General features: G+C 50.1%; 2 protein-coding genes across 5 annotated transcripts in view; one reads left to right on the forward strand and one right to left on the reverse strand.

Moving 5' to 3' along the window:
• DPCD (deleted in primary ciliary dyskinesia homolog (mouse)) overlaps positions 1 to 699 on the forward strand; it is a 26,263-nt gene extending 25,564 nt beyond the window's left edge. The window contains exon 5 of the mRNA XM_027113078.1: positions 426 to 699. Coding sequence (XP_026968879.1) covers positions 426 to 561 — 136 coding nt within the window. The 3' untranslated portion in view covers positions 562 to 699. The remainder of the gene's footprint in view (positions 1 to 425) is intronic.
• Positions 562 to 26,203, reverse strand: part of FBXW4 (F-box and WD repeat domain containing 4) — an 80,350-nt gene continuing 54,708 nt past the window's right edge. Inside the window, exons 6-11 of one of the 4 annotated variants that reach the window (XR_003433897.1) lie at positions 12,154 to 12,219; positions 2,981 to 3,121; positions 2,307 to 2,448; positions 1,870 to 2,106; positions 957 to 1,223; positions 566 to 675 (exon numbers count right to left, since the gene is read on the reverse strand). Coding sequence is in view for 2 of the 4 variants with exons in the window: in XM_027112359.1 (XP_026968160.1) it covers positions 1,987 to 2,106; positions 2,307 to 2,448; positions 2,981 to 3,121; positions 12,154 to 12,219 (469 nt within the window). In the remaining 2 variants the exon portion in view is untranslated. Of the gene's footprint in view, positions 676 to 956; positions 1,224 to 1,354; positions 2,107 to 2,306; positions 2,449 to 2,980; positions 3,122 to 12,153; positions 12,220 to 26,203 lie in introns of those variants that run through there. The other 3 variants (XR_003433898.1, XM_027112359.1, XM_027112360.1) reach the window with 3 other exon arrangements.

The following is a 26,203-nucleotide window of genomic DNA, read 5'->3' on the forward strand; positions in this document are numbered from 1 at the left end:
AGGGGGGGAGGGAGGGAGAGGGAGGAAGGGTGAGAGGGACGGGAAGAGAGGGAGGAAGGGGGAGAGGGAGGATGGAGGAAGAGAGGGAGAGGAAGAGGGAGGGAGGGTGAGAGGGAGAGGGAGGAAGGGAGAGGAAGAGAGAGGGAGGAAGGGGGAGAGGGTGAGAGAGGGAGGAAGAGAGGGAGAGGGAGGAAGGGGGAGAGGGAGAGAGAGGAAGGGAGGGAGGCAGAGAGAGGGAGAGGGAGAGGGAGGAAGGGTGAGAGGGAGGGAGAGAGGAAGGGAGGGGGAGGGAGGGAGAGGGAGGAAGGGAGGGAGAGGGAGGAAGGGAGGGAGAGGGAGGGAGGAAGAGAGAGGGGAGAGAGAAGGAGGGGGAGGGAGAGAGAGTGTGTGTGTGCGCGTGTGCGTAGAGAGGGGTGATGTGACTGAATCATGTCCTCTCCTTGGCTCCATCCACAGTACCAGAAGCCAAAGGAGGTTCTAGTAGCTGAGTCAAACCTGCAGAAGGAGCTGAAGAAGGTACAGACAGCACACAGCAGTGACGGGGACTGCAAGACTCAGTAGCGGACCCCTGAGGCCTGCACTTCCAGCGCTGAGTGTGGGTGAGGCTCTTCCTGTAGAGGCCTCTGAGACTTCAAGGCTTGGGCACTCCTAGCCCCTGAGTCGTGGTCTTCTCTCCTGAGTAAAATAATTCTGAGTCACTGTGGGTGCACTGCCCTCTTGTCCACCTCTGATGCTTCTGCCCCCCAGGGAGGGTGCTGGTGATGACATTTCCTTCTCCTCTAGCCTAGGGACCTTCAATATAGAACCTTCCACATAAACACATAAAGGGAGGTATGGGTCTTAGATGGAGAAGAGGATCAGGGAGCCCTGACCCCAGCAGGACAGGGCATCTTCCCCAACCTGTTTGCATAAACTCAGAGGAAAACCAGGCTGGAAGGGCCCCTGTGCTACCTTACCTTGTAAACCCTAAGTGAAGGGTGAGTGAGGAAGATTTTAAACTGCAGAAAACCTGGAAACAGCCCAGGATATTAAGATGCTGTGGGTGTAAAGCCAGCCTAAGGGTTGCAGCATTGTGGAGCGCTGGAGTAGGGTGAAGGAGGTCACTGCAGGCAGACAGCAGCTTAGCAGCCAGGAGCCTTTCCACCGTCCCCCTCCATACCCCACAGACGACACCCACCCTACCACCAGGGCCAAAGTGGTGGAGGGGGTAATGAGAGGTTTTCCTGAAGAAAAGAAACGTTTGTTCTCTGAGACACTGAGCCACGAGATCGTACCCTTCCCTAGCATGCCCAGCCCCAAGTTTAAATCTGCTGTTCCTTCTCCCTGGGGTCTTGCCAGCCAGGGAGGAACCAGATCTGTGAACAGTCAAGCTTTATTTCTACAAAATGAACATTTTAGCATGTCTCCACAGCTAGCCTGAGGTTGGACTGGCTCAGAACTCATTCAAAATTTCAGGGTTCCCTTTGTCCTTTCTTGGTTTCAAAGCAAGACCAGGCCACACAGTACCCCAGGAGTGAGTCCCCAGCCCTAGAGCTTGGTCAAAGGTGGGGTCTGACTGAGGTGGAGGCTGGTGTCACAGAGTATTGGCAGCCTCCCCTCTCCTTCCAGGGAAGGGGCAGGAAGGGCCCAACTGGGAAGGCTGGAGCATCTCACCTCACTCTTGTGGTGAGCTGGCCCGGCTCTAAGAAGGGGTGGGCCTCTCTCCCCCGGCCAGATCCTTGCTCTGGCCAACAGGGAAGCGAGGCCCGGCTAAGCTCAGCTGAGCAGCAGCAGGTCCCTTCCTTCCACCTGGTTCCTGAGAGGGATTGCACCCCTGGGTAACCCCAGTGCCCAGGAGTCAGCAGCCTTTATCTTACGGTGCCTGATTACCATGGTCACAGGTCTAGGAACACAGGCGGGGCCGGGGAGGAGGTATCACTGCACCCTGCAGACAGCAGAGGTCCCTGAGTAGCTGGCTTCTCTGGCCCACAGGCTGGGGTGGCCCTGTCACGGCGTTTGAAAGTCCAGGCCATGGAGGTTGTAAGACAGCGCAGCGTAGAGATGCCTGGTGGTGAAGCGCAGGCAGTACACAGGACTGCTGAGGGGCGTCGACGTCAGAGGGAAGGCCTGCACGGGAGGGACAGGAGTGGCGAGAGCGTCCCCACCGGGAGCTGGGGGAGCCCAAACCCAGGATTCCCAGGCCTAATGCCAGGGGACAGGGGCCACTGTAGGCTTCCTCCCACCCCCTCCAGGCACACCCGCTCCCAGCACAGCCCCCAATAACAAGTCCCGGCATCCAGGAGGCCTGCAGTGGGCAGGACGCTTACGTGTAGGCAGGCCCTTTGGCGCCGGTCCCACAGTCGCACCACACCATAGTAGGAGGAGCCAGTGGCCAGCAGGTGGTTCCCGTCTGTCTGCAGGCAGTACAGCGTGCTGTCGTGGGGCTCTTCCCACTCCATGACACACTTCCTGTCCGGGAGGAGGTGATGCAGTGAGAGGTTTGGGGGTGCCCTCCACCTCCACCCCAGCTTCCCCAGAGGCCTTAGGGAGCCACTCTGGCTGGGAGAAAGAGATGCCGAATCACCAAATTCCTTTAAAACCAGACTTAATGGGGGAAAGCCTCCTCAGTAAAGATCTCTTTCTCAGCAAGTCCCTGGCCCCAGGCAGGTTTATGCCTCGTTTGCGCATCACGTGGTTGCTGTGTGTCACCAGACTTAAGAGGCAAGAAAGGCCTCGAGAAAGCTGGACAGAATGCTGAGGGACAGCACCCTGATGGCGCCCAAGGAGGCTCTTACCAGGGCCTCGTGGCTATGGTCTCCTGGGTCACAGGACCAGGGCCGCCAAGGTGGGGAGTCTAAGCTTGATCTGACCTTGTCAGCTGCTCTCTACCAGCCCCTGATACGGAGTCTCCGTCCCTCTCCTTTGGGCCCGCCAGGACTGGAGGGAGGGCCAGGACTGGCATGGGGTTCTCACCACCTGTCCTGCTGCCCGGCACACTCACCGGACACTGGCTCGGAGGTCCCAGTAGCGAACGTAGGTGTCGTAACCACAGGACAGGAGTGTGGAAGGGGACTCGTACATGACATCCAGCACCCCCGCCCCTGGGGGAAAGTCACCGCCCAGGTGCGTCATCAGCTGTCCACTGGGAAGAGAGGCAGGGCAGAGGATGAGAGCTTGTCCCACCCTGGCCCACACACATTCTTTTAACCTTCAAATGGCATCAGTTCCTGGGGAAATGCAGCTCTCCTTCCTGAGCTAGAATTAGATTCCCTTAGGAGGGAGGCCAAAGGAGGAGATGCCCTAGACTCCCACCCCTCTCCCCACTTCCCAGTCCCTGCCTCTCCCCCAGCTGAAGGCCTCAGTCAGCCACCAGCAGCCCCTCCATCACACCTGCACGCTGGCTGCCTGTCGCCCAGCCACTCCTCCTCGGGACGATGAATGGGCCGTGCTGAAGGGGTCGGCCCCCCTCACACACACACACTTGGTTACTTTATACGCCTTGATCCCGCAGGTCATGCGGTTCTGCGCTGCCTGAGTCCAATGCCTTAATTCCTGCCTGTAATCTGGGGCTCAAACCTCACTGGGGATAAAGACCACACAAAGGGAGAAGGGGAGTCCCAGGAGATGTTAAAACAAGTAAACACCTTTGTGTCTGGGGAGAGAAATCGCTGAGAAAGCAGCTTAGCAGGCTGGTCCCTGGTGTTCCTGGCCCGGCTGGCCCCCGGCCCGGGGCTAGCACGCCTCTGTGATCACAGCCACCAGCCTGCTGGGCTCCAGCTTGCTCCCCCCACCCTTGCCCCTCTCGGTGGCCGAGAGCAGATTACCGAGAAGAACAATTTCTTTGTGACTGTGTAATTCCCTCCGTGACCGCGGCAGTGGGCAGACCCCTCGCCCCAATGCCAGACCCCTAGCAACCATGTAGGGGGGCCTCCTGGCCCTAGCAACTACCCCTCAACATCAAGTGTACCCGCTAATTCCTGTGGCTAGGGGACGGGTAGAAGCGGTGAGTTTCTGCAGAATGACTGGGGGGAATGAAGAAGAAGGGGACACGCTCCAGGCCAAATTCCTCAGCTTCACCCAAGAGATGCTGGGCTCTCCCCTGTGATGTGACGGGAGAAACTGGGCTGTGGACACTTCACAGGGACACCCAGGTGAGAGGCCCCGGCACGGGTTAGGGAGGACTTTGTGGTCTCACCAGCCCAGCTTCAGCCCAGGCAGGTTTCACCAGAGAGCCTGAGGCAGACGAGGCCACCAGCCACATGTGTGAATGTGGACCTTAGCTCCAGTCCTACCTCACACAGACTCTCTGACCCTCAACCTCCCTTCTCCTCAGTGGAGCTGCCATCTTCCCTAAAGGAGTACCAAGGAGGAGGCTGTGGGTTCTTTTCTGCCCAACTCTGCCCACGAGTCCTGGGCAGCGTGGTGACCCCCAGCGAGAGCACTGTGTTGTTCTCCAGTCAGGGTGGGGGGCGGGGGGTAGGCCTTAAGTCAGCACCCGTGTCCCCAGCCTCCTTCCAAGAGAAGCGCTTCTTCCTCTGTGTGCTGAGGGATCAGACAGAAAGCCTTCTCCCCAGCATCTCCTAGAGATCACTACCTCAGCTCCCAAGAAGGCCCACCTTTCCACATGGGCCGCCAGCCATGATTCACCACCCCTGGGCAAGCCAGAGCCCTGAGAGGGCCTGGGGTCATATTCTTTCTGTCTGTCTCCGTCTGTCTCGTCCACTGGGTCAGGGCTATTTTGCTCCACAGTTCTCCTTCCTTCCAGATTTAGGGGCCCTGCCCCCTCCATTAGTGAGGCCTTCAGGAATGACTGAGGAGCTCTCCCCTTTAATCTGTAGAAGTAATTTCATGTTTGTCTGTTTGAAATAGAAGATGAAAGGCAGTGGAGATTGGGGGGCGTGAAGCCCAGCATGGCTCTACCTGCCCACCCCTGGTCCCAGGGCTCAGAAGGAAGGAGAGCTGGGCACCCATGGACTGAGGGACGGCAGCAGAAGGGCCACACCCAGACCGAGTTGCCACCCTGGGCCCCTGCCCAGGCAGGGGGGCATCTGAGCCACCGCTGGAAAGTGTCATGCCAGTGTGTGCAATAAGAAACACAGAACTCTACCCTCTGGGTAGACCCAAAGGCCGAGCGAGCACCAGCCCCTGGAGACCAGGACAAGTCCCCAAAGCCCCCTGTCTGCCAGCCCAGCCTGGCCGGGGCCTGAGGAGTTTCTGCCATGTTAGTCCTCTGATTCTCTAAAAGGGCCACACACACTTTAAATGGGCCAATAAAAAGATACAGTTTCTTTTGCCTCTGGGCCTGGGACCCTCGAGGCTCTGTTGTGCAGTGCCTGTGAGGTTAAGTTCAGAGCATAAACTGACACACCAGGCTCTGGGAAATGGCCCGTCTCTTCAAATAGCAGCCCAGCGGTGCCATAGGAGCCCCGCTGGGGCTTTGATTGGGGAAAACAAACAGAAATGGCACCGTGGGCCCTCGTGGCCCCACCACAGGACCAATTTAACTAGAAAACTCTAGCTCAACTGCTCTGGTGGAGGAAGCAAGATGAGCTCAACAATAGCCCCAAACTTTGGGGGGAAGGGGGACAAAACAAGCTGTTTGTCTCCTCAGCCCCTCCTCCGGGTTCCTTTTCTTACAGCAAGTGTGTTCTTGTAAAAACGATTAGATTGCAATTTGTATAACGTGGTGACCCCCAAATTCAGACGTTTCACCCCTTTTCTCTGGAAAGAATGTTAAGAATGCCTCTCGGCCTCTCACGGTGGGGGGCGCAAGGGGGGCGTGCAGAGCCTTGGCTGTCGCACAACTTGTGTGGGAAAGGGGCTGCCGCTTACAGCCTCAGGCCAAGACAGGAGCAAGGGCCAGCTCTGTCACTATAGAGGGCCAGACAAAAAGTCCATTCCCTTCCAACTCCTGCGCACAAAGCCGGGGCCTCCAGGAGCCACTGAGGGCTGGGGGGCCTCCACCCCAGCCTCCCCGCAGCCTGACTCCAGCAATTCTCTCTTGACCCAGGGAAAGATAAAGACAGATGGGGCTGCCCCTGTGAGCCTGATGAATGAGACACAGGCCGGGGAGACCTGGCTGTGTGTGGCTTCCCCCAGGAGTCCCCAGAGTACCTGGGTAGGAAAAGCAAGTGGAGTGTGGCCTCATCCCAGGGACCCTTGAGGAGGGGATCAGGTGAGAGAATCAGATCTCCCTGGCCCATCCCAACCCGCTGCCCAGGCAACTCCACTGAAGCTGGAGGGAAATGGGATGACAGGAACTTCCTGACAGTCAGGGAGGAGGAAATTTAAATAAGATACTTATACCACCCCCCATCACCATCTTTGTGGGGACAGCTAATTAGAGGTAGGCACTGGCCTTGAAGACCCAGACGCCCTGTCTGGGAGAGGCCCTAAGCACCAGGCTGGAGTTAGGCACAGAGGGGCAGTCCCTGGAAGCCCCCCTCCACCCTACCCCCAGTCTGGGTCCTGCAGGCCAGGGAAGCTGGGTGACCTGCGTCACTGCCTTCCTCCCTCTGAGTTCCCTCATCCCGGCCTCCACACGCCTCCCTTGCCTGGCCCGCCTGAGCTCCCAGCACAAGCCGTGGCCCATAGAAAGTCCTCCTGTGCTAAACTGCCCTGAGGGCAGATAACCCTGGCTCTACCTCCTCACCCACATCGAAGAATGCCCATGGCCCTCACACCATTGACAGCCACTGTTAACACACTGGGTTCCTGATGATGCTCCTTGGAGGTTCTATGGGTATTCATTCCTGCATCTGTTTGGGTGTGAGGATACCCCATCTGGCACGTGCAACTGCAAAAATGCAATGATGGCTTTTGGTGAGAGGGTGGAAGGGTGGCAAACACCCCACCTTCCTACATCGTCTCTGCCCCCAGGGGACAGATGGCCTGAAGGTATAAGCTGGACCCAACATGGTCACTAAGAAAATAGGAGGGTTCTGCTCCCTTCTTTCTTTCCACCCTCTCCTTCCCTTTCTTCCTTTCTTTGATCAATAACCATTTCCTGAGCACCTTCTGTATACGAGGCATTGCGCCTAATAGAAACTGCAGGGAGATGTGAGATGAGACTTTGAGGGAGACAGTCCCTTCTTCAAGGAGTTTTCAGTCCAGGGAGGGAGAGAAGTCTGTCATCTATCCAACTAACAATACAAGGGGAGGCTCAGTGGGTACCAGAAGAGAGATGAAAGAGTTTTATAAGGGGACAGATAAAAGAACATCTCTTAAGTGAGTGACAGGATCGTGACAGGCAGTGACAGGAGATGGGGGGCAGCTCAGGTGAAGGGCCAGCAACAACAGAGGTGCAGGGCTGGGGCACCTGGCTTGGCTGGAGGCGTGGGTATGTGTGGGGCACAAGCTGGTGGGATCTGGCTTCCTGACCACGATGGGCCTCTGGGTGCTCACTGCTCAGCTGGCATGAGAGGAGGGAGTGGTTGTCCTCGTCCAGCCCCCTGGTGGGGAGGAGGGAGTCAAGGGGGCAGACAGGTCCCACATATAACCACAGAGTCCGTGGAGACCAGGAGAAGCCCACCGAAGCTTCGCCTACCCCAGTCCCATCAGGTGCACGGGAAGGGCCCTTTCCAAGCCACAGGTGTCTCACATGCATGCGTGTGCGCGTGCACAGCCCCAGCACCTGCCCATGCACACGTGTTCAGACACTGTGGCTCAAAGGCCAGGCAGCCGGGCAGCCCACTTTGTACTGCTAACAAGAGGACCGTAATTACAGGAAGGGGCAGCCGGGCAGATAAAAGGATACAAAATTTCAACATCTGTTGCCATAAAGGGATAAGGAGAAGTGAAACGCAAAGTATCAGTTTGGTGTCAGCAGGCAGAGAGCCAATTTCAAAGAGTTGGGGTGGGAGGACAGAGGGGACAAGAAAGAAAAAGGGAAGGGGTGGGGGGAGAAAGAAAGAAAGAAAGAGAAAGAAATTACAGGGTTCCTCAAAGAGGTAAAGAAAAAAGAAAATGAGAAAAGCTGTCAATAATACTTTCAAAGGAGAAGGCAGGTACTTTAAAGAGGGGCAATTCCCATAATCACCCCGACTGAGGGCCAGGCCCCCTGCCCCAGGTGGAGGTGGAGGGCGGGGGCAGAGACAAAGCCACACCTGGGTGGGATGGGCACTAATGGTGCCCTCAGAGCGGCTCAGCCTGCGCTCAGGACACCAGTTAGAAAGGGTTGCAGCCAGGCGCCCGTTGTCATTCCAAATACCATCAGATGCCGTGACATGTGTCTCCCGTGTTCAGTCCAGGGTTCCAAGATAAGTTCCCAGCCTGAAGGGAAGCTATACCAGGCCACATGGTGGCCATCAAGGGGGCCCTATGAATGCTCTAAGGTCACCAACTCCAGCCACAGGGGTGAGAATCAGGGAGGGCTTCATGGTGGAGGTGCTATTTATGCTGAAGAATGAGCAGGGTTTCAGTAGGCAGAGAGGGGGTATCCCAAGCACAGGGGTCAGCTAGAGCAAAAGCTCAGAGGGGAAAAATATAGGGTATCTGTCAGAATATGTGAGAAGCTTCTTTGCCCCTACCTTTGCTGAGAAAGAGATTTAAGGGCTAAGGATGGAAATAGAGGAGTCATGGGGAACTGGGGATAATGCGGGCCTGAAGGGGAAGGGGAGATGAGGTGGGATTATGCAGGGGCCATGAATATGGTCACACACATACAGAGCAGTGCAGTACCTAACCAAGGACTCAAATCCTCAATGCCCTAGGAGTAGCCAAGTCGCCAAAACCCACCCCTACTGACTTCCTTACCCAACAGTCCCCAGGCTGGCTTAGGACCACAGCTGGACCCACTATGACATCTCCAACGCTGAGATCACAGGCCTCTCCATCCTGGTGCCTGCCTCCCCACTGCCACTGGGGTTGCCCGTTGTGCCCTGGTCTCAGGGCACCAATAGTAGATCCAGCTCAAACGTACCCTGGCAGAAAAGGTAAAATCCACAGCAAGGGCAAACCCAGGGGAAGATCACTGGCTTGATGTGTTGTCAAGCCAGTCAGAACCGCCACCCACCACCGGGGTCTTCCAGCAGCAGAGGCGTGCCCCACACAGATAACACCTTCCCTGGGGCTGAGCCAAGGGCCCCGATCAAATGCAGATGGAGAATACAAGATGGGCCTTAATTCCTCCAGACCCAAACTCAGTAACAGGATGGCTTTGGCACAGTTCCTCAGGGCCTAGCTAGGGATACTTTAGTGGTTGGCTATCTGCACAGTCTCTCAGGATAGAGCCCTTGGGGGCCAGGGACTGGGCCTGAATGCCATCTATCCTCGGGAACAGGAACACTCTAGCACGTCCAAATTGGGTGAAGGACTCTATCTTTCTTCCCATCTGATTTAGACAGGTTAGAAATCCCCTGTCCTTTGACCTGTCCGCAGCTTTAGGAGAGAGAAGGGCAGGAAAGGAGGAAGGGAGAGGGTGACAGCCAAGTTCCTTACCATCTAGGCAATGGCTTTGTGCCCACGGGTGCTCTCAGACCTGTGTGCTCCAGCTAGCACCTCCCCATCCCTAGCCCAGAGGGAGAACAGAGTCTCCAGGAATCCTGATGAACAAAGGGCTGAGGGAGCCATGGTGACCTTGAAAGAGGTCTCCAGGCACTGTGAAAAGCAGCCTGAGGACCAGTACTGGGAGAGACACAGATGAGGGTGTGCTGGTGCCCAGCAGGCTGCCTCTGAGCCGCGTCCCAGCCCCCACCATCATCCCGAGAGCAGCCCCTGGAGGGGCGATGATGCTCTGAGCAAAACTGCCCCTCCAGTACTCCTCCCCCGCAAGTTGTAGCACACACATAAAAGAGAAAATCCCAGAACTCCTCAAGTTTCAGCGGTGACAGGTTAAAAGCAAAGAATCCACCCAGCACGGAACACCGCCCCGCAACTGAGTCCTGCCTACGATGTTGCTCCACCTTCCAGATTGGCCTGTCAGTCAGGCTTTGGCATTATTGAAAGATCAAACTCTGTCCTGCCTGTTCATTACCTTAATCCTATTTTCTACATGGCTTTATTATCTGCTTGGGCTTCTCTGGGAAAGACAGCTACAGACAGTCGTCCTGTCCATCCGTTTCCTCCCACCGAAAGCAGATGCCTCCACCAGGGCATCTTTCCCTCAGTCCCTGCATCACTGGTCGTCCAGGCTTCCCTGGGAATGGAAGAGATGTTTAAGCAAGGCCTGGCTCCTCAGTGGTGAGGAGAGGAGTCTGGGAGCTAGAGAGAAGGGAAAGCCAAGTGATGCCCAGGGCGGCCTTGCCTCAGGCTGGCGTAAGGGTGCAATGGCTATTGTCTGGCTTCTGTGAGAACTGAGGCCATAGCTGTCTTGTGCCCATTTTCATTCGGGTCCTTTCTGGGTTCTGTAAAGACCCAGTGTTTAGGGTTAGTGAGGTCTAGGGATTTCATAAGAGAATGCTGTTGAGGCAGCTGGTGCCTTAGAACGCCATCCTGACCATAAATCTGTGCCCAGAAGCATCCCTACCAAGGCAACCACGGGCAGAAGAGGCCGAAGACGACTCAACCTTCCAGATAAAGCTGGGTCACGGTGGGGTGGTGTACACCCTCCCTGCCCCAGCTTGTCCGCCATCCCAGGCCCAGATCAATATTGATGCCAAGCATAAGGTCCAGCTATGTGACTAAATAAAACTGACTTTCAGCAGAAATGCCCCTCTGCAACCTCAACGGTGAAAAAGCAAACAATCCAGTTAGGAATGGGCAAAAAACATGAGCAGACATTTCACCAAAGAGAATATACAGAAGGCAAATAAGCACAAGGAAACTTGTTCAACATCACTAGCTATTAGGGAAATTCAAATTAAAACCACAATTAAACAACACATCCATTAAAATAGCTAAAATAAAAAACAGTGACACTACCAGATGCTGTTGAGAATGTGAAGAAACTAGATCTCTCAGACACTGGGGTCAGAATATAAAGTGGTAAAGATACTCAAAAATAGTCTGACAGACAGGTAAAAAACTAAACACACACTTACTAATGACTCAGCAATTGTATTCCCCCGCATTAATCCCAGAAAACTGCAAATATATGTCCACACAAAAGCCTATACGCAAATGTTCATAGTAGCTTGATCTGCAATAGTCAGAACACTGAGAACAACTCAAACATCCTTCAGTGGGTGGATGCTGGGCAATGGGGAAAGAAACTTTGGTACATCCATACCAGGGAATACTACTGAGCAATAAGAAATAAAGCACGACTGACACATGAATCAGCTTCTGTGGATCTCAAGGTAATTATGCTCAGTATATAAAAAAAAAAAGCAAATCTCCAAATGTTAGATATATTATTTCATTTATATTACTTTTTAAATGACAGAGATGAAGAACACCTAAGTGGTTGCCAGGGGTTAGGGCAAGAAGGAGTGGAGGAGGGGAGGAGGATGGGTGCAACTATAAAGGGGTACATGAGGGGTCTCTGTGCTGATGGAACAAACAGTTATCTTGACTGCGGTAGCAGTTACATGACTCTACACATGGGATAAAACTGCAAAGAAATACGTACACACACACATACCACACGAATAAGTACAATCAGATAAAGGTCTATGGACTGTACCAATGTCAACTTCCTAGACTTGATATTATGTAAGATGTTACACAGGTACCTTGCCTTCCTACTTTTGTAACTTCCTGTGAATCTATAATTATGTCAAAATGAAAGATTAAAAAAACCCCAACAGAATGGCAGGTAATCAGATGGGAATGTGTCAAGCCTGCCAAGGCAGAGAATTGTGAACAAAAACTGGATATATTCTAACTGTTCTGTATTGTTGTTCTTACGGATCTGTAGGCCACTTCCAAAATTTCTTTATTTTAGAAAAACCATCTCTGAGGATAGATGGGATTTTCTATAGCCACATAGTCAGGCACTCCTTAGAGAAGAAGTATCATGCATCCAGACTTTTGTTGTTGTTACCATAAATTCTACATGAAATTATTTACCTATTATAAATTACTTCAACAGTCTCCTCAAGCTAACAAATGATTCCATGTGTGAAGGTGCCACAGCGGAGGCTGTCAGTGGGTTTTGGGGCAGGGTCCTTCCAGCATCCTCCTGGACCACTCGGCCAACTGAACCAGGGGCTGGCTCAGCCAGCTTTCCTCTGCTTCCCAACCGCTCCATCCCCGCCCACCCTGGAAGCCATGGTGGGCTCAGGAATCTCTTACCTGTTGAGGTCCCAGATTCTTAGGGGTGAGAAGTGCCCACAACAGGCTGTCCCTGTCACAAAGGAGCTGCCAAACAAAAGGAGAGCAGTTAGGTCTGGCTTGTCAGAACTTGTGGCGGAAATGGCTATACAATTGGAAGTGCTGTGCTCATTCTCCAGGGGATCATGGGGTTAAGCCAGGATGAGAGAAGCAGCCAAGAGAGCCATCAGAGAAGTTGTGGGAAAACCATATGGAAGCACAGTGAGGGCTGTAACCTCCCAGAGCTGCTTGGCCAGAGGACCCATGGATTCAATAGCTGAGTTTGCTGCTTAGACCTGGTTGGGTAGTCTCTGCCCACCATAAAAATGGATCTCTAGATGTACAACTGAGGCCAAGGGAGAGCAAGCCTGTTGGGCTTCGGTTGTATGAACACCAAGTTCACAATGCCACACCACAGAAATGGTCTCCTGGGAATAGGTTGCTGGGTGCCAGAAGGGGATGCCCTGGTCAGAGGTGAGGGAGGCTGGGGGGCTTTACCGAAGGTTTTAAGAGCTGGGGGAATATGGTAACATGGTACAAGCACCAGGTAGGTATAAAGGCACCAAACTGAGAAAAGGCGAACTATGAAAGGTGGGTAACAACGTGAAAAGGTGAGGGTGGGAAAGTAGGGAATGTGAGGGGCCAGGCAGCCAGGACTGCTGTGGAGTGGGATAGGAGTCAGACAGAGTTTAAAGGATAATGACAGACACTGCCAAGAGGCAGGAGAGAAGGAACACTCAGTATTTCCCAGAGTCTCTCTTAAACCCCTAAAAAGTTCAACATATACAATCTGCAGAGTTTCATTTTAAGTGGAGGCCCAAACCCAGTGAGAAGAAATCTGTGCAATGAGCCAGGCTGGCCATAGTGCTAGGACTAGAACTTGAACCCACACGCCAGACCACTCCTTTGTTAGAGGATTTGGAAGGGGTTGGGAGGGGGAGCCTGCAGGAACCCTGGGCTTGAAAATCTAAACTGGAACAAGAGAGCTGAAAGCAGTTATGTCACTCAGGAGCCCTGGGGCAGGGAAGGGCCATGTCCCTACACGTCTGGGCATGGGGGGAGGAACAGGACATACTAATGACATGTTAGCAATGTGGGACAGCAGTCCATTGGCCCTGGCCTTGCCCAGCACCTGTGGCTCTCTGATCCCAAGCACGTCCGTGGGGAGGTGGATTTCCGCAGTTGGGGCTCTGAGAAGCCGATGGCTTTGGCTTGGCGGGGGGTTGGCCTGCTAGTTGCTGATGGGGAGATGTTAGGGCAGGCATTGGCCAAGCCACTGATTTACAATCAAAATTGCAGGGCAGGGATCTATGTTTCAACCCCAGGCTGACAAAAAGGCCACATGAACCACCCTGGAGCATCCATGCCTCAAGTCAAGACTTCTCTAGGGACATGCTCGGTCTTCCCAGCTTCCTCTCAACCCATAGGCATGCCAGCAGCCACTAAACTAGAGTGACATGCTAAAACAGCCATTCCATCATGCCCCAAGTGACTCCCAGCCTGGGAAGCAGCCACTGGACACTGAAGCCCCAAACTACAAAGCCAGCTGTTATCCTCACTTCCCTCCCCCACCAACATTTTTCTCTTGAGGGTAATCCATTAATAACTGGTAAAGCCAATTACTTTGGGTTGGAAACATAATAGCCACTTAGAAATCATTCGAGCAGGCAATTGGGCTCTCCAGACTTTTGAGGAGTAGGGGGCCAGGTGAGGGGCGCCAGCACAGACATACAGACAACTCTTAAGGAGGCCTATGGCAGGCCTCTGACAGGCAACAGGCCTAACTTAGCGCCAAGGTAAGTCAATGGAGAGAGATGGGAGGCACCTGTAAGCTGAATCCCTGCCGCTCCCACAGCTCTGAGCCCCAGCAGGCCGGGCCGGGGATGGGAACACCTGGCCCTGGACTCCTGCCCTCTGTCCCTGCCCACCCGGCCTGGCCCCGGCCCTCTGCCTCCAGGAGGAGGGCCTTTCCTGATTGCCTGGACATGACGGCCATGAACATTTCTTTCCAAAAGCTGCCCTTTTCCCTTGCTTAACCATGTGAAGCAGGGAGGAGGAACAGGAGGGAGAGTAGAGAGTCTCCCTGGCATTTGAGGGCTTAAGGGTTTAATCAAATATAACACTCAGTAAAAAAAAAAACAAAAAAAAAACTATGCAACAGTCAAGCAGATTTGGAGCCAGGTCCTGCTTGGAACGTTCACCAAGTCTCACATCCAAACCACAGGGACTGTCCAGGGACAGGGATGACAAACCTGTGCTGAACAGGCAGAGGCAGGAGCTGCTGGCTGCTTGGTGGCTTGACTGGCCTTCCTCTTAAGTCCTGCCACACCCTGATCTCACCTTCATGAGACAAATGGTATTTGGGGGGTTATCTTCCCATCTTCATTTTGAGCTCATGGACTGTCTGGTGGCTCTTGTGTACTCCAGTGCCCAGCACGGCGCCCGGCCCCAAAGAGATGCCCCAAACAAACCTGTAGGCCTCAACTGAAAGGGCCTTCCAGAGCTCACAGCCAACAAGGCTGGACAAGCTAGTCACACGAGCTGTGAGGGGGGGGGTCCCTCTGCTTCTTAGAGAAGTAATTCCCAAATCACCAGACTCAGACCTGAATGACACATGACACAGTCATACATCGTTGGAACAGTGAAGTCCCTCATAAGCAGTGCAACCAGATAACAGATGAGAAGTACCAGCAATACCTAAAAATGTCAACACACGCATAGACACACATGCTCTCACACAAGTGCATGCACTCTCTCACCCTGAGGGTCTAAAAGTCATTCTGACTCCACAAACTCTACTCTTTTTGGACCAGAAAGCCCTTATCAGAAGCCAGCCTTCTACAATTTCTGGTCCGGGATCCAGTCCCAGACCCTGCCCAGATCCCCAACCTACCGTACTGGCCTCCTGGCCCCAACTCAGGCAAACCTGGCATCACAGAGATCATCATCAGGCCCAAGAAGTAGACGTAGGAGCCCTCACATCAGAGAGACCAGGAGAGTTAGGGGTTCTGGTACTCAAGTTGAGGAATAGAAAACAGCAAGATACAGAACAGAGGAGAGGAAAGTGCGAAGGAAAATTAGTTGGGTGTGGGCACGGTGAATAGAAGGTTGACCCTGCTGCCTCTGCCTTAGTTTAGACCCTCTTAATTACATTAGGAATTGACTGAGCACTTGCTGCGTGCCAGGTTCTTTTTTTTTTTTTTTTTTTGGCGGTACGCGGGCCTCTCACTGTTGTGGCCTCTCCCGTTGCGGAGCGCAGGCTCCAGACGCGCAGGCTCAGCGGCCATGGCTCACGGGCCTAGCCGCTCCACGGCATGTGGGTTCTTCCCAGACCGGGGCACGAACCTGTGTCCCCTGCATCAGCAGGTGGACTCTCAACCACTGCGCCACCAGGGAAGCCCCTCCCTTTTTTTTTTAATAGGCTCTCAGCCATTTTACTTAAAAAATTTTTTTTTAACTTATTTAGTTTTGGCTGCGCCGGGTCTTCATTGCTGCGCACGGGCTTTCTCTAATTGCGGCGAGTGGGGACTACTCTTCCTGGCGGTGAGCAGGCTTCTCACTGCGGTGGCTTCTCTTGTCGCGGAACATGGGGTCTAGGCACGCGGGCTTCAGTAGCTGTGGCACGCGGGCTCAGTAGTTGTGGCTCGCGGGCTCTAGAGCACAGGCTCAGTAGTTGTGGCGCACGGACTTAGTTGCTCCTCGGCATGTAGGATCTTCCTGGACCAGGGCTCGAACCCATGTCCCCTGCATTGGCAGGTGGATTCTTAACCACTGAGCCACCAGGGAAGCCCTCGTGCCAGGTTCTGAGCAAGTGTTTCAAAAGCATTTCCCTGTCTAATCCTTGTAACTCTATGTAGCAGGTACCACTTTCCCTATTTGACAGACGAGGACACTGAGACACAGAAAGGTAACGTAACTTGCTCTAGCTCACATAGCGAGCAACTAGTAGGACTAGAATTTGAACCCAGTTAGTCTTAATTCCAGAGCCCAGGTGATTTTACACCCCGTGCCCCGTAAGTTCTCTCCCTAGCACCTAGTATCATGCCTGACACATACTGAAAACTCAAATGCTTACTGAATGAACAAATGGACAAGTGAACAAACGACTCCACCTGGAAGAAGAAAGGAGTGACTGTGGGGCTCTGAGGAGGGGCAGCAGAAGGGGTGTGCTCGGCAGCTGTGCCCCGTGGCTGGCCTGGAGCTGCCCAGCTGGCCCAGGCCCCAGCCGCCTCTGAGCTGGGGCTGACACACTTTGGCAAGAGAGGCCACCAGAGCTGTCACATCATTCACCAACATGCCCATCAAGGGTATTCAGTTCTCTTCAACCCGCATTGGCATTTTAATTACTGTTGGGTAAACTAATTTGTACAAATGAAGGCCGGGCTGCCTAATAGAATATGCAAGCTCTCTGACCTCTGACAGGCACTGACACGAGATACAAAGGCCGCCGAGGAAGGCTTTTTATCTGAGCCTTATTACTCTCTATTACTCCAATTAGTCAGGCTCCAGTGCTCCTAATTGGAGGAAAAATTGCAATTAAATCAATTTTTGATGGGCTGCAAGTGGGCTCCCGAACCGCCCTGCTTGTGAAACACTGATATTATAGCAGCAAAGGTCACAGGCTTCATCGGCACCTGGGGACCCCCGAATTCCCTCGGCCCCCTCCTAAAATGCCTCAAGGAAACCTCTGCCCCTCCATCGGCTTGGCCAGCAAGGGTGGGAAGGAGAGAGTCATTAGAACATGTCAGGTCTCATCGCTGTTGCCGCCATCTGCTAACCTGCGCCATTGACATCATTATAGCGGCTAAGTCCCAAAGCATGAATGCAGTGCGAAGGTCACACAAACTCACTGGGTGAGGAGAGGCTAGTAGCAGAAGTGCAAGTGACAGCATTGTGAGGGAGGGACCAGTGGAGTGGGAACAGGAGGTCAACAGAAGTCAGGAAGAGGAGAGACATAGTCCAGGGCAGGTGAAGGGTGAGGCAGCCAGTTCCTAAGATCCAGCCAACAGGGCACCCCAAGCCACCCAAGGGGAAGGAAAATAGATGTACTTGGGGAGGAAAAAAAAGAAAGACAAAGGAATCTTGTTCTTACCAGCAAACATCCCACCTCGCAGTGGGGAAATATACACCTGAATGCTGTCCACAGACCAGAAGGCTGAGAGTCACATCCATGATGGGGGCAGGAGCACACTGTGGGGCCTACCACCTATATAGCAGTGCCTGCCTGTGACGGCTGGGGAGGGAGTGCACAGAACTAAAGCTTAAGAGCAGGGAGGGGAAGGTAAACACAACTTCGTTCATCAAACTAAAGGATAACAAGACCAAGAAGCCTATCTGAAGCTTGAATGAGTAAAGTTTAAGGCAAATGAAAAGAAGTTCCATTTCACATAGCAACTGGCATACCACTACCTCAAAGAGATGGTGCAGACAGAAAATATAAATTCAAAAGAAGGTTAGCCAACTTCATGGGTGATTGAATCAAAATGGATTAAAAGGGAAAGAATGATATGCCTTGTCTTCAAGGAGTCAAGACCAAAAACATGTTGAATAAATGATGGTCCATCTACTTAATGGAATATTACACAAACATTTAAAATGATGTTCCCAAAGAATATAGACAAGATGTTTATGATACTATTATAAGAAAAAAAAGTAGGGTACAAACAGCATTAACAGAACTATTTTAAGAATAGCTTGTGAGGGGAAAGTAAACACAACTTTGTTCATAAAACTAAAGAATAATAAGACCAATTTTTTTAAATTACAAAGGAGGCAAGAATATAAAATAGGGGAAAGGACAGTCTCTTCAATAAATAGTGTTGAGAAAACTGGACAGCTACTTGCAAAAGAATGAAACTAGACTATCCTATACTATACACAAAAATTAACTCAAAATGGATTAAAGACTTGAATGTGAGATCTGAAACCATAAAACTCCTAGAAGAAAACATAGGCCATAAGCTCCTTGACACCAGTCTTAGCAATAATTTTTTGGATCTGACTCCAAAACAAAAGCAACAAAAGCAAAAATAAACAAGTGGGACCACATCAAACTAACAAGCTTCTACACAGCAAAGGAAATCATCAACAAAATGAGAAGGCAACCTACTGAATAGGAGAAAATATTTGCAAAGCATACATCCAATAAGGGGTTAATATCCCAAATATATAATTTTGGATATATATTTATATTATATATATTACATATATATAAAGTTGCAATTTTGGAGATATATATATATATAGAGAGAGAGAGAGAGAGAGAGAGTTGCAATTTTACAACTCAATTGCAAAAACCAAAGAATCTGATTAGAAAATGGGCAGAGGACCTGAACAGACATTTTTCCAAAGCAGACATAGAGATGGCCAACAGGCACATGAAAAGATGCTAAACATCGCTAATCATCAGGGAAACGCAAATCCAAACCACAATGAGATATCACTCACACCTGTTAGGATGGCTATTATCAAAAAGACAAGAGATAACCAGTGCTGGTGAGGGTATGGAGAAAAGGGAACCCTCGTGCACTGTTTGTGGGAATGTAAATTGGTGCAGCCACTATGGAAAACAGTGTGGAGTTTTCTCAAAACAATGAAAAATAGAACTACTATATGATCAAGTAATTCCCTTCTGAGTATTTATTTTTTAAAAACACAAAAATACTAATTTGAAAAGATATATGCACCCCCATGTTCCCTGAAGCCTTATTTACAATAGCCAAGACATAGAAACAACCTAAGCATGCCTTGGTGCATAAATGGATAAAGAAGATGTGGTATCCATATATACAACGGAATACTACTCAGCCATAAAAAAATATGGAATCTTGCCATTTGTGACATGGATGGGTCTTGAGGTATTATGCTAAGTGACATAAGTCAGGCAGAGAAAGACAAATGCTATATGATCTCACTTATATGTGAAATGTATAAAAAACAAGCGAACAAACAAATCAAATCAAAACAAAACAAAATGAAAAACCAAGTTCATAGATACAAGGAACAGACTGGTAGTTGCCAAAGGGGAGGAGGTAGGGGATGGGAGAAATGGGTGAAGGGGGCCAAAAGGTACAAACTTCCAGTTATAAAATAAGTCATGGGGAGGTAATGTGCAGCGTGGTGACCATAGTTAATAACACTGTGTTGCACATCTGAAAGTTGCTAAGAGAGTAAACCTTAAAAGTTCTCATCAAGAAAAAAATTCTTGTAACTATGTGAGATGACGGATGGTAACTAGACTTATTGTAGTGATCATTTTGCACTGTATACTAATATCAAATCATTGTGTTGTACATGTGAAACTAATATAATGTTATACCTCAATTAAAAAAAAAGCCTGGGGGGCTTCCCTGGTGGCGCAGTGGTTGAGAGTCCGCCTGCCGATGCAGGGGACACGGGTTCGTGCCCCGGTCCGGGAAGATCCCACATGCCGCGGAGCGGCTGGGCCCGTGAGCCATGGCCGCTGAGCCTGCGCGTCCGGAGCCTGTGCTCCGCAACGGGAGAGGCCACAGCAGTGAGAGACCCGCATACCGCAAAAAAAAAAAAAAAAAAAAGCCTGGGTGTAGAAAAAGAAAGAGTGGAAGGAAACACACTAAAATGCTTTAAGTGACTGTGTTTGGGCAACAGAGTGATTAGCAATTCTTTCTTCTTTTAAATTTTATTTTCCAAATCTTCTTTAATGAGCATGTGCTACTTTTTAAAGGGAAAAGCATATTATTTACATCTTGTGAGAGAAAACACAACATAACCAGACATTCCCGCCCGCTGACTCACGGCCAAGAACAAGTGGACCCGATAATGAGCTGCCTGCTGGAGCAGGTGTCAGCAATAGTGGTCCTGGCATACCTTGGGCTGAAGCTTTGGGATGGACCAGGACAGGAAGCGCCAGATCAGAAGGGAGGGATCTTTCTCCCAATTAGGTGCCGGCCAGTAGAGAGCAAGACTGACTCCTGATTCCCACAGCGGGCAGAGGCCTGGAACACCTGTCCCAGTGTCCGTCTGTCTGCCTGCCTGTTTTGTCTGTCTGTCTCTCTCTGTCTCTGTCTCTGTCTCTGTCTCTGTCTCTCTCTCTCTCTCTCTCTCTCACACACACACAAAACCCAGGCCCCTCTCAGGGGATGGCCCCTCATCAGGACAGGATGGTGCAAGTAAGCCACCTAAAACATCAGGCTCTGGAAAGAATGTCCAGAGGCTGGGCCTCCCAAGGCTCACCCTCCTACTGCAACTCTAACAAACAAGGGCAACAAAGCAGGCTTTCTGCTGCCCCACAGAGGAGTACAGTTCAACAGCTGGGAAATTCCTCTATAGAAACACAAAATGTTCATTTTCCATTTTAACCAGTGGTAAAAGGGCAGCCTGGCCAAGCATATAAGACCCTGGCCCAGGCTAAACAGGTGGAGGCTTGATGTAGTGGCTGCTCTTCCCAAATAAACCAATTCCACTCAAGAAGCAGACACTTAAGGACCTCCCTGCTGGTTCAGTGGTTAAGAATCTGCCTTCCAATGCAGGGGATGCAGGTTCGATCCCTGGTTGAGGAAATAAGATCCCACATGCCGCGGGGCAACTAAGCCCACATGCCACAACTAGAGAAGCCGACGCACTGCAACAAGAGAAGCTCGCATGCCACAACAAAGACCCAGCACAGCCAAAAATAAATAAATCATTAAAAAAATAGAAACTTGAGCAATGGAAGGGCAGAGTTAATAAAGAGAAAAAATTAACTACATTAAAAACAAAGTCTCACAGTACAATGGAGTAACATATGTTCATTCAATCTATTGAATTTAACAAGATATGCTGGAGAAGAGTTTCTACACTCTATTTTCCATCTATATGGCCTCTAAACACAAGCTTCATCCACTCCCAAGAAGAAGAAATGGCAATATGTTCCAGTGCTAAAGGAAAAACTGACTGGGTCAGACTTCCTGAGAAATGATGAACATTGATTCACAAAACTATGTACCTAACAAGAGGCATGGAAAAAGAAGAAATACATATGGTCTTTATTTACAGACACTATAACTGTCTACCTAGAAAATCCAAAAGACTCAACTAAAACTATTGCAACAAATTCCAGAGTAGGATGAGGTGGAGGGCATGCTGTGGATGATAGTGGAAAGGAGTGCGGCCTCAGGACTGCTGTCTCTGCCACCCAGTAACCATGTGATCTTGCATGAGCAATTTAACTGGGCTCTAAAGCCCAGTTTCTTTATCTATAAAACAGAAATAATATTAGGATCTAGGCACAGGCTTACTGTGAAAATTATATGAGATAAGATGCTTAAAGCAGTGTATGGCACACAGCAAGTACCCATAGATGTGAGCTGCTATACACAGCAATCACCAACCAAAATGAAATTAGAAATCCATTCACAAAAAAGAATTACTTCTGGGCTTCCCTGGTGGTGCAGTGGTTGAGAGTCCACCTACCGATGCAGGGGACACGGGTTCGTACCCCGGTCCGGGAAGATCCCACATGCTGCGGAGCGGCTGGGCCCATGAGCCATGGCCGCTGAGCCTGCGCATCCGGAGCCTGTGCTCCGCAAAGGGAGAGGCCACAACAGTGAGAGGCCCGCGTACCGCAAAAAAAAAAAAGAATTACTTCTTTACAATTTCTTTGTAAAATAGCCAAGAATAAATCTAACGAAAAAAAACAAAAACAAACAAAAAACCAAGACAGCCCCATATGAAAATACTCTGCTATATCCTTTACTAATGGACACAGAATTGCTGCATAAGTGGAGAGATATATCATGTTCCTGGATGGGAAGCCTCAAGATTATAACTGTCAGTTCTCCCCTAATTAATCTATAAATTCAATACCGTCCCAACCAAACAAGATTTTTTACTTAATCAGTTGATTCTAAAATTCATCTGGAAGAGAAGGTGCACAGAAGAGCCAAGAAATATTTTTACAAGAACAATGAGAATCAAGTCACTTGACCATGTTATCAATACTAGAATAGACAAATAGATCAATGGATCAGAATAAAGAATCCAGAGTCATACCCATATATTTGTAGGGTATCAGTGGGAAGACTCATGATTTGACCTCAGCCAGTTGGGCTCTAGAGTCCAGTTCTTAATCACTATTCTATACTCACTCCCAAAGTTAGATATCATTTTTTACCCTTTAGAGAAACAAAAAAATTTATTTTTAAAAACCTGATATTATCCAGTACTGATAAGTGTAAGAGGAAATAGGTATTTATATACTTTGTTTGTGGGGTATATAATCTGATATAATCCAACTGGAGGGTAATTTGGCAGCATCTAAAAACTTTTAAATGTACTTACCCCTCAATCCAGCAAGTTTTTTCTAAGTATCTTTCCTAGAAAAATATCTGACTATATGTACAAATAGGCAAGCACACAGATGCTTCCTGAGGCACTGTTGGTAATAGCAAACCACTGAAAACAGCCTAAGTGTCCATCAACAGCAGGATGGCTAAGTAAATGATGGTGCATCTATATTATTCTGAATTAGAATGCAGCAGTAAAAAGAATGTGTTCTGACAGCAAAGGACCTCTAAGCCACATGGGTCCCATAGGAAGAATTCAAGTTGCAGAACGAATGCATATTGTGAGCCTAAAACAAAGCAAAACCATGTATTTGTGTGTGTATACAGATACACATACACACTCATGAAATTATATGATGTCTGATGTTCGCTTCAAATTAAAAGATCTGGAGTGACACATACAGACTTCCTACAAAAAAGGGGTAGGATGGGGGGAGGGGTCACAGGAAGCTGAAGAGAATTTTAATTTTATATTCTCATATATATTTATATAATTCTATATAATTTATATATTTTTAAACTGAACTTTTTACAACTGGAACATATTTATATATTACTTATCTAAAAAATAAAACAAAATAGAAAATGAGAAATTAAAAGGAGGATGGTAATAAGAATTTCATTTTTAAGTTGCCTGAAAGAAGAGTTGGGGACTTCCCTGGTGGCGCAGTGGTTAAGAATCCGCCTGCCAATGCAGGGGACATGGGTTCGAGCCCTGGTCCGGGAAGATCCCACATGCCGCGGAGCAACTAAGCCCATGCGCCACAACTACTGAAGCCTGCGTGCTTAGAACCCGTGCTCCATAACGAGAGAAGCCACTGCAATGAGAAGTCCGCGCACCGCAACCAAGAGTAGCCCTCACTCAACACAACTAGAGAAAGCCCGCGCACAGCAACGAAGACCCAATGCAGCCATAAATAAATAAAATAAAATAAAAAGAAAGAAGGGTTGCATATCACTGGCACCTGAATTCAACATGATTCCGAATCTCACACAAACCACACAGTCTCATGGCTCCCTCCTGAACCTGGCTGATGCCCTTTGACAGAGACCCTTCACCTGAAGGGCTTCTGAGTGATTAAGGTCTAGAAACAGTTGCCTATGAGAACTCCAGTTTCATCCCTGCTCTTGTAGTATGTACTCCCTAAACTTCTGCTTCACAACCACTCTCTCTGTAAAGAGGTTAACAACCAGTTTCTTCAAACAGGTGAGCTACTGAGCTCTGATGGGAGCCCATCAGGGGTCGAAGGCACGGCTTACCCCACAACGGTGCCCTGTACTAGGTACTCAAATGACTGCTGCTGCTCTGGCTAGCTAAGCACAAAATGTATTTCCAACTTCAAGACGAATCCACTTTTTCCTTTTAGACAGTCCATTTTGTCATCATAGTAGTGGTCACGTCCAAGGCCTGGGTCATCAGGCTGCTAATGTCTTCTCCTGGGCATGGGTGGCCCACATGGTCTGGTGTTACTGGGGAGACTGAGGCCAGACAAGCTCCGGTGTTTTTTCAGGTTTCTTGATGAACATCAGTGGCTGGCATTTGAATAGGGGCATGAGATGGAAGGAAGACAAGAACCACTAGAACCAACTGTGGCCCTATAAACAGAAAGGAAAGTAGAGCTCAACTGGACAGATGCACAGATAACCCAGATACCAACTCAACAATTAATTTTAAAATCTGATTCTTCCTAAACATGCCCACATTAACAAACCACAGAGGGACCCTGAGATTCAGATCTGATCCAGATTTGGGCAGGAGCATTAAGTGTTTATAACACAAATAGAGAAGAGAGATGAGGACATGTCAAAGAGGACTCTGTGTGACCTACGATCCTGAGGTCCTATGTCCCTGACCCACTGTCACATTTAAGCCCAGCAATGGAGTTCCCTAGAGATGGACTGGCCTGGCTCTTATTTTTATTCTCAACATTACATAAGCACTAATGTAGGGTATTTTCATGTGGCAAGCATCAAAGTATAATCAAGACCTTCTAGAATGAGGTTCTCTCTGAGGAATCAAAGGGCAGGAGAGCCCACCCACACTACCCACTCCCTGACTGCATGGCCTTCCTCATCCACTGGCCTCATAACTCTGACAGGGTTTAAAGGGAAAGAGGCCCTGATGACTTTCCAAAAAGAAGCCCACGGTGACATCAAGCAAGCTGAAAAAAGGGAGGCAGAGGGTGTGAGTGTTGACCTATGGATTCACCACCACCATGTGCATCCCTGGATCACTTCTCTTCCATCAAAACAGGGGGAGGAGAAGGGGAGATGAAGCTCTGTACTCCTCAACCTGGTCTGCTTGCTGTGGCATTTTCCACCATTACCCTGAAGGCTATTAGTGGTAGAGGAGTGGTCAAGGAGAGGGAAGGGGGTGCCATGGAAGCTGATAGGCCAGGAGGGCCTGCTATGCATCATAAATTATACACAACAGGGCTATAAAAGTGGGATCCATGAAAAGAAGAAAGGAAAAGAGAAGAAAGGAGAGGACTATGTCTATGTACACAGTAGGAAAAACCGAGCCCTCAAGAAAGAAGGTCTCTATCGTAGAGGAGGACCACCAGCTTGGTGTGAAAATTCAACAAATAACTCTCGTGTCAACTCCTTCCCTGTCATGATAGACACCAAAGGCCCCAGAGTCCTCATGCTGGCACAGACTGAGGCTTACTGTACAAGGGGAAGTGGAAAAATCATACAGTTGGAGATAGTAGAAAAGTAAGAATACTGAGGTCCTTTCCTGCAAGACTTCCATTACAGGGCTTCTCAGGAAGGCGAAGTTCCAAAGAACTTCCTTGTTTCCAGATTAGTTGGCAGCACCAGGAATCCTGAACTTGAACTTTATTCCTCCCCAAGATTTCCTGCCCTCTCGATAATGGCACCGAGGAGGAGAGAGGCAGGAGTCTCTGTGTTCCATCCTGTTCTGCTGGAGTCCTGGAGCCTAATGCAGGCCACCTGCTAGTCATTTTCCTCTGGAGGAGGCCCAGCCAGGTCAGGTCTGTGCCATCCCAGGACTTGGCTCCAGTCTCTCTCTGCCCCACTGGGAGGGTCCTGGGCCACTGCTCATTTGTCCAACTTCCCGTGTCTACAGTCAGGTTCTTTCCCCTATGCATGTCACATGAGGAAAGTGGCAGGTTTTTCTAAGGACACCATCAACAGCTTACAGAGGCGGAATGTCTAACCAGCAGAGCAGTAATGAAGTGAGAAAGGAGGTAAAAGGCTGCAGTGCCACGGCTCCCTCCAGACTGACTGACTTTGAGAGCTGGCAGCCAAGGCTCTGAGCTCAGTTACCATCCACATACTAGTGCCATCCACCTAGACACTTTAGGACTGGATGTCAAGGAGTAATTTGCCCTTTATGAAAATACTAGACACTGTTGTCTGCACTATACGCTCTCTCCATACAGGTGATTCCTGAGAGACTTCCCATGTTCTTACATACTCTCCCTCCCTGGCCACAGTTAACTGGTCAAGGGGTGGGCAGCTGACCCAAGCAGGGCCAGTGAGTCTCTGCCCTAGGGTTTTTGGATGCCAGTCACTCTCCATGACCTAATCTACGAGCTGCCAAACTCAGAAGCTCTTGGCAAGAGAAAAAGGAAGGAGCTGAGATCAAAGAAGAAACAGAAAAAAAAAAAGAAGAAACAGAGATGAGCACCCCAGAAGGGTAAGTCCTGGCAGCACTGTGGTCTCTGGGTCCAGATATTCCTGAGCCCCGCTGCATTTGTGCTCTTCCT

Source organism: Aethalodelphis obliquidens, unplaced genomic scaffold (assembly GCF_003676395.1).
Source record: "Aethalodelphis obliquidens isolate GAN/ISIS:26980383/991018 unplaced genomic scaffold, ASM367639v1 scaffold11, whole genome shotgun sequence".
Classification (NCBI taxonomy): domain Eukaryota; kingdom Metazoa; phylum Chordata; class Mammalia; order Artiodactyla; family Delphinidae; genus Aethalodelphis; species Aethalodelphis obliquidens.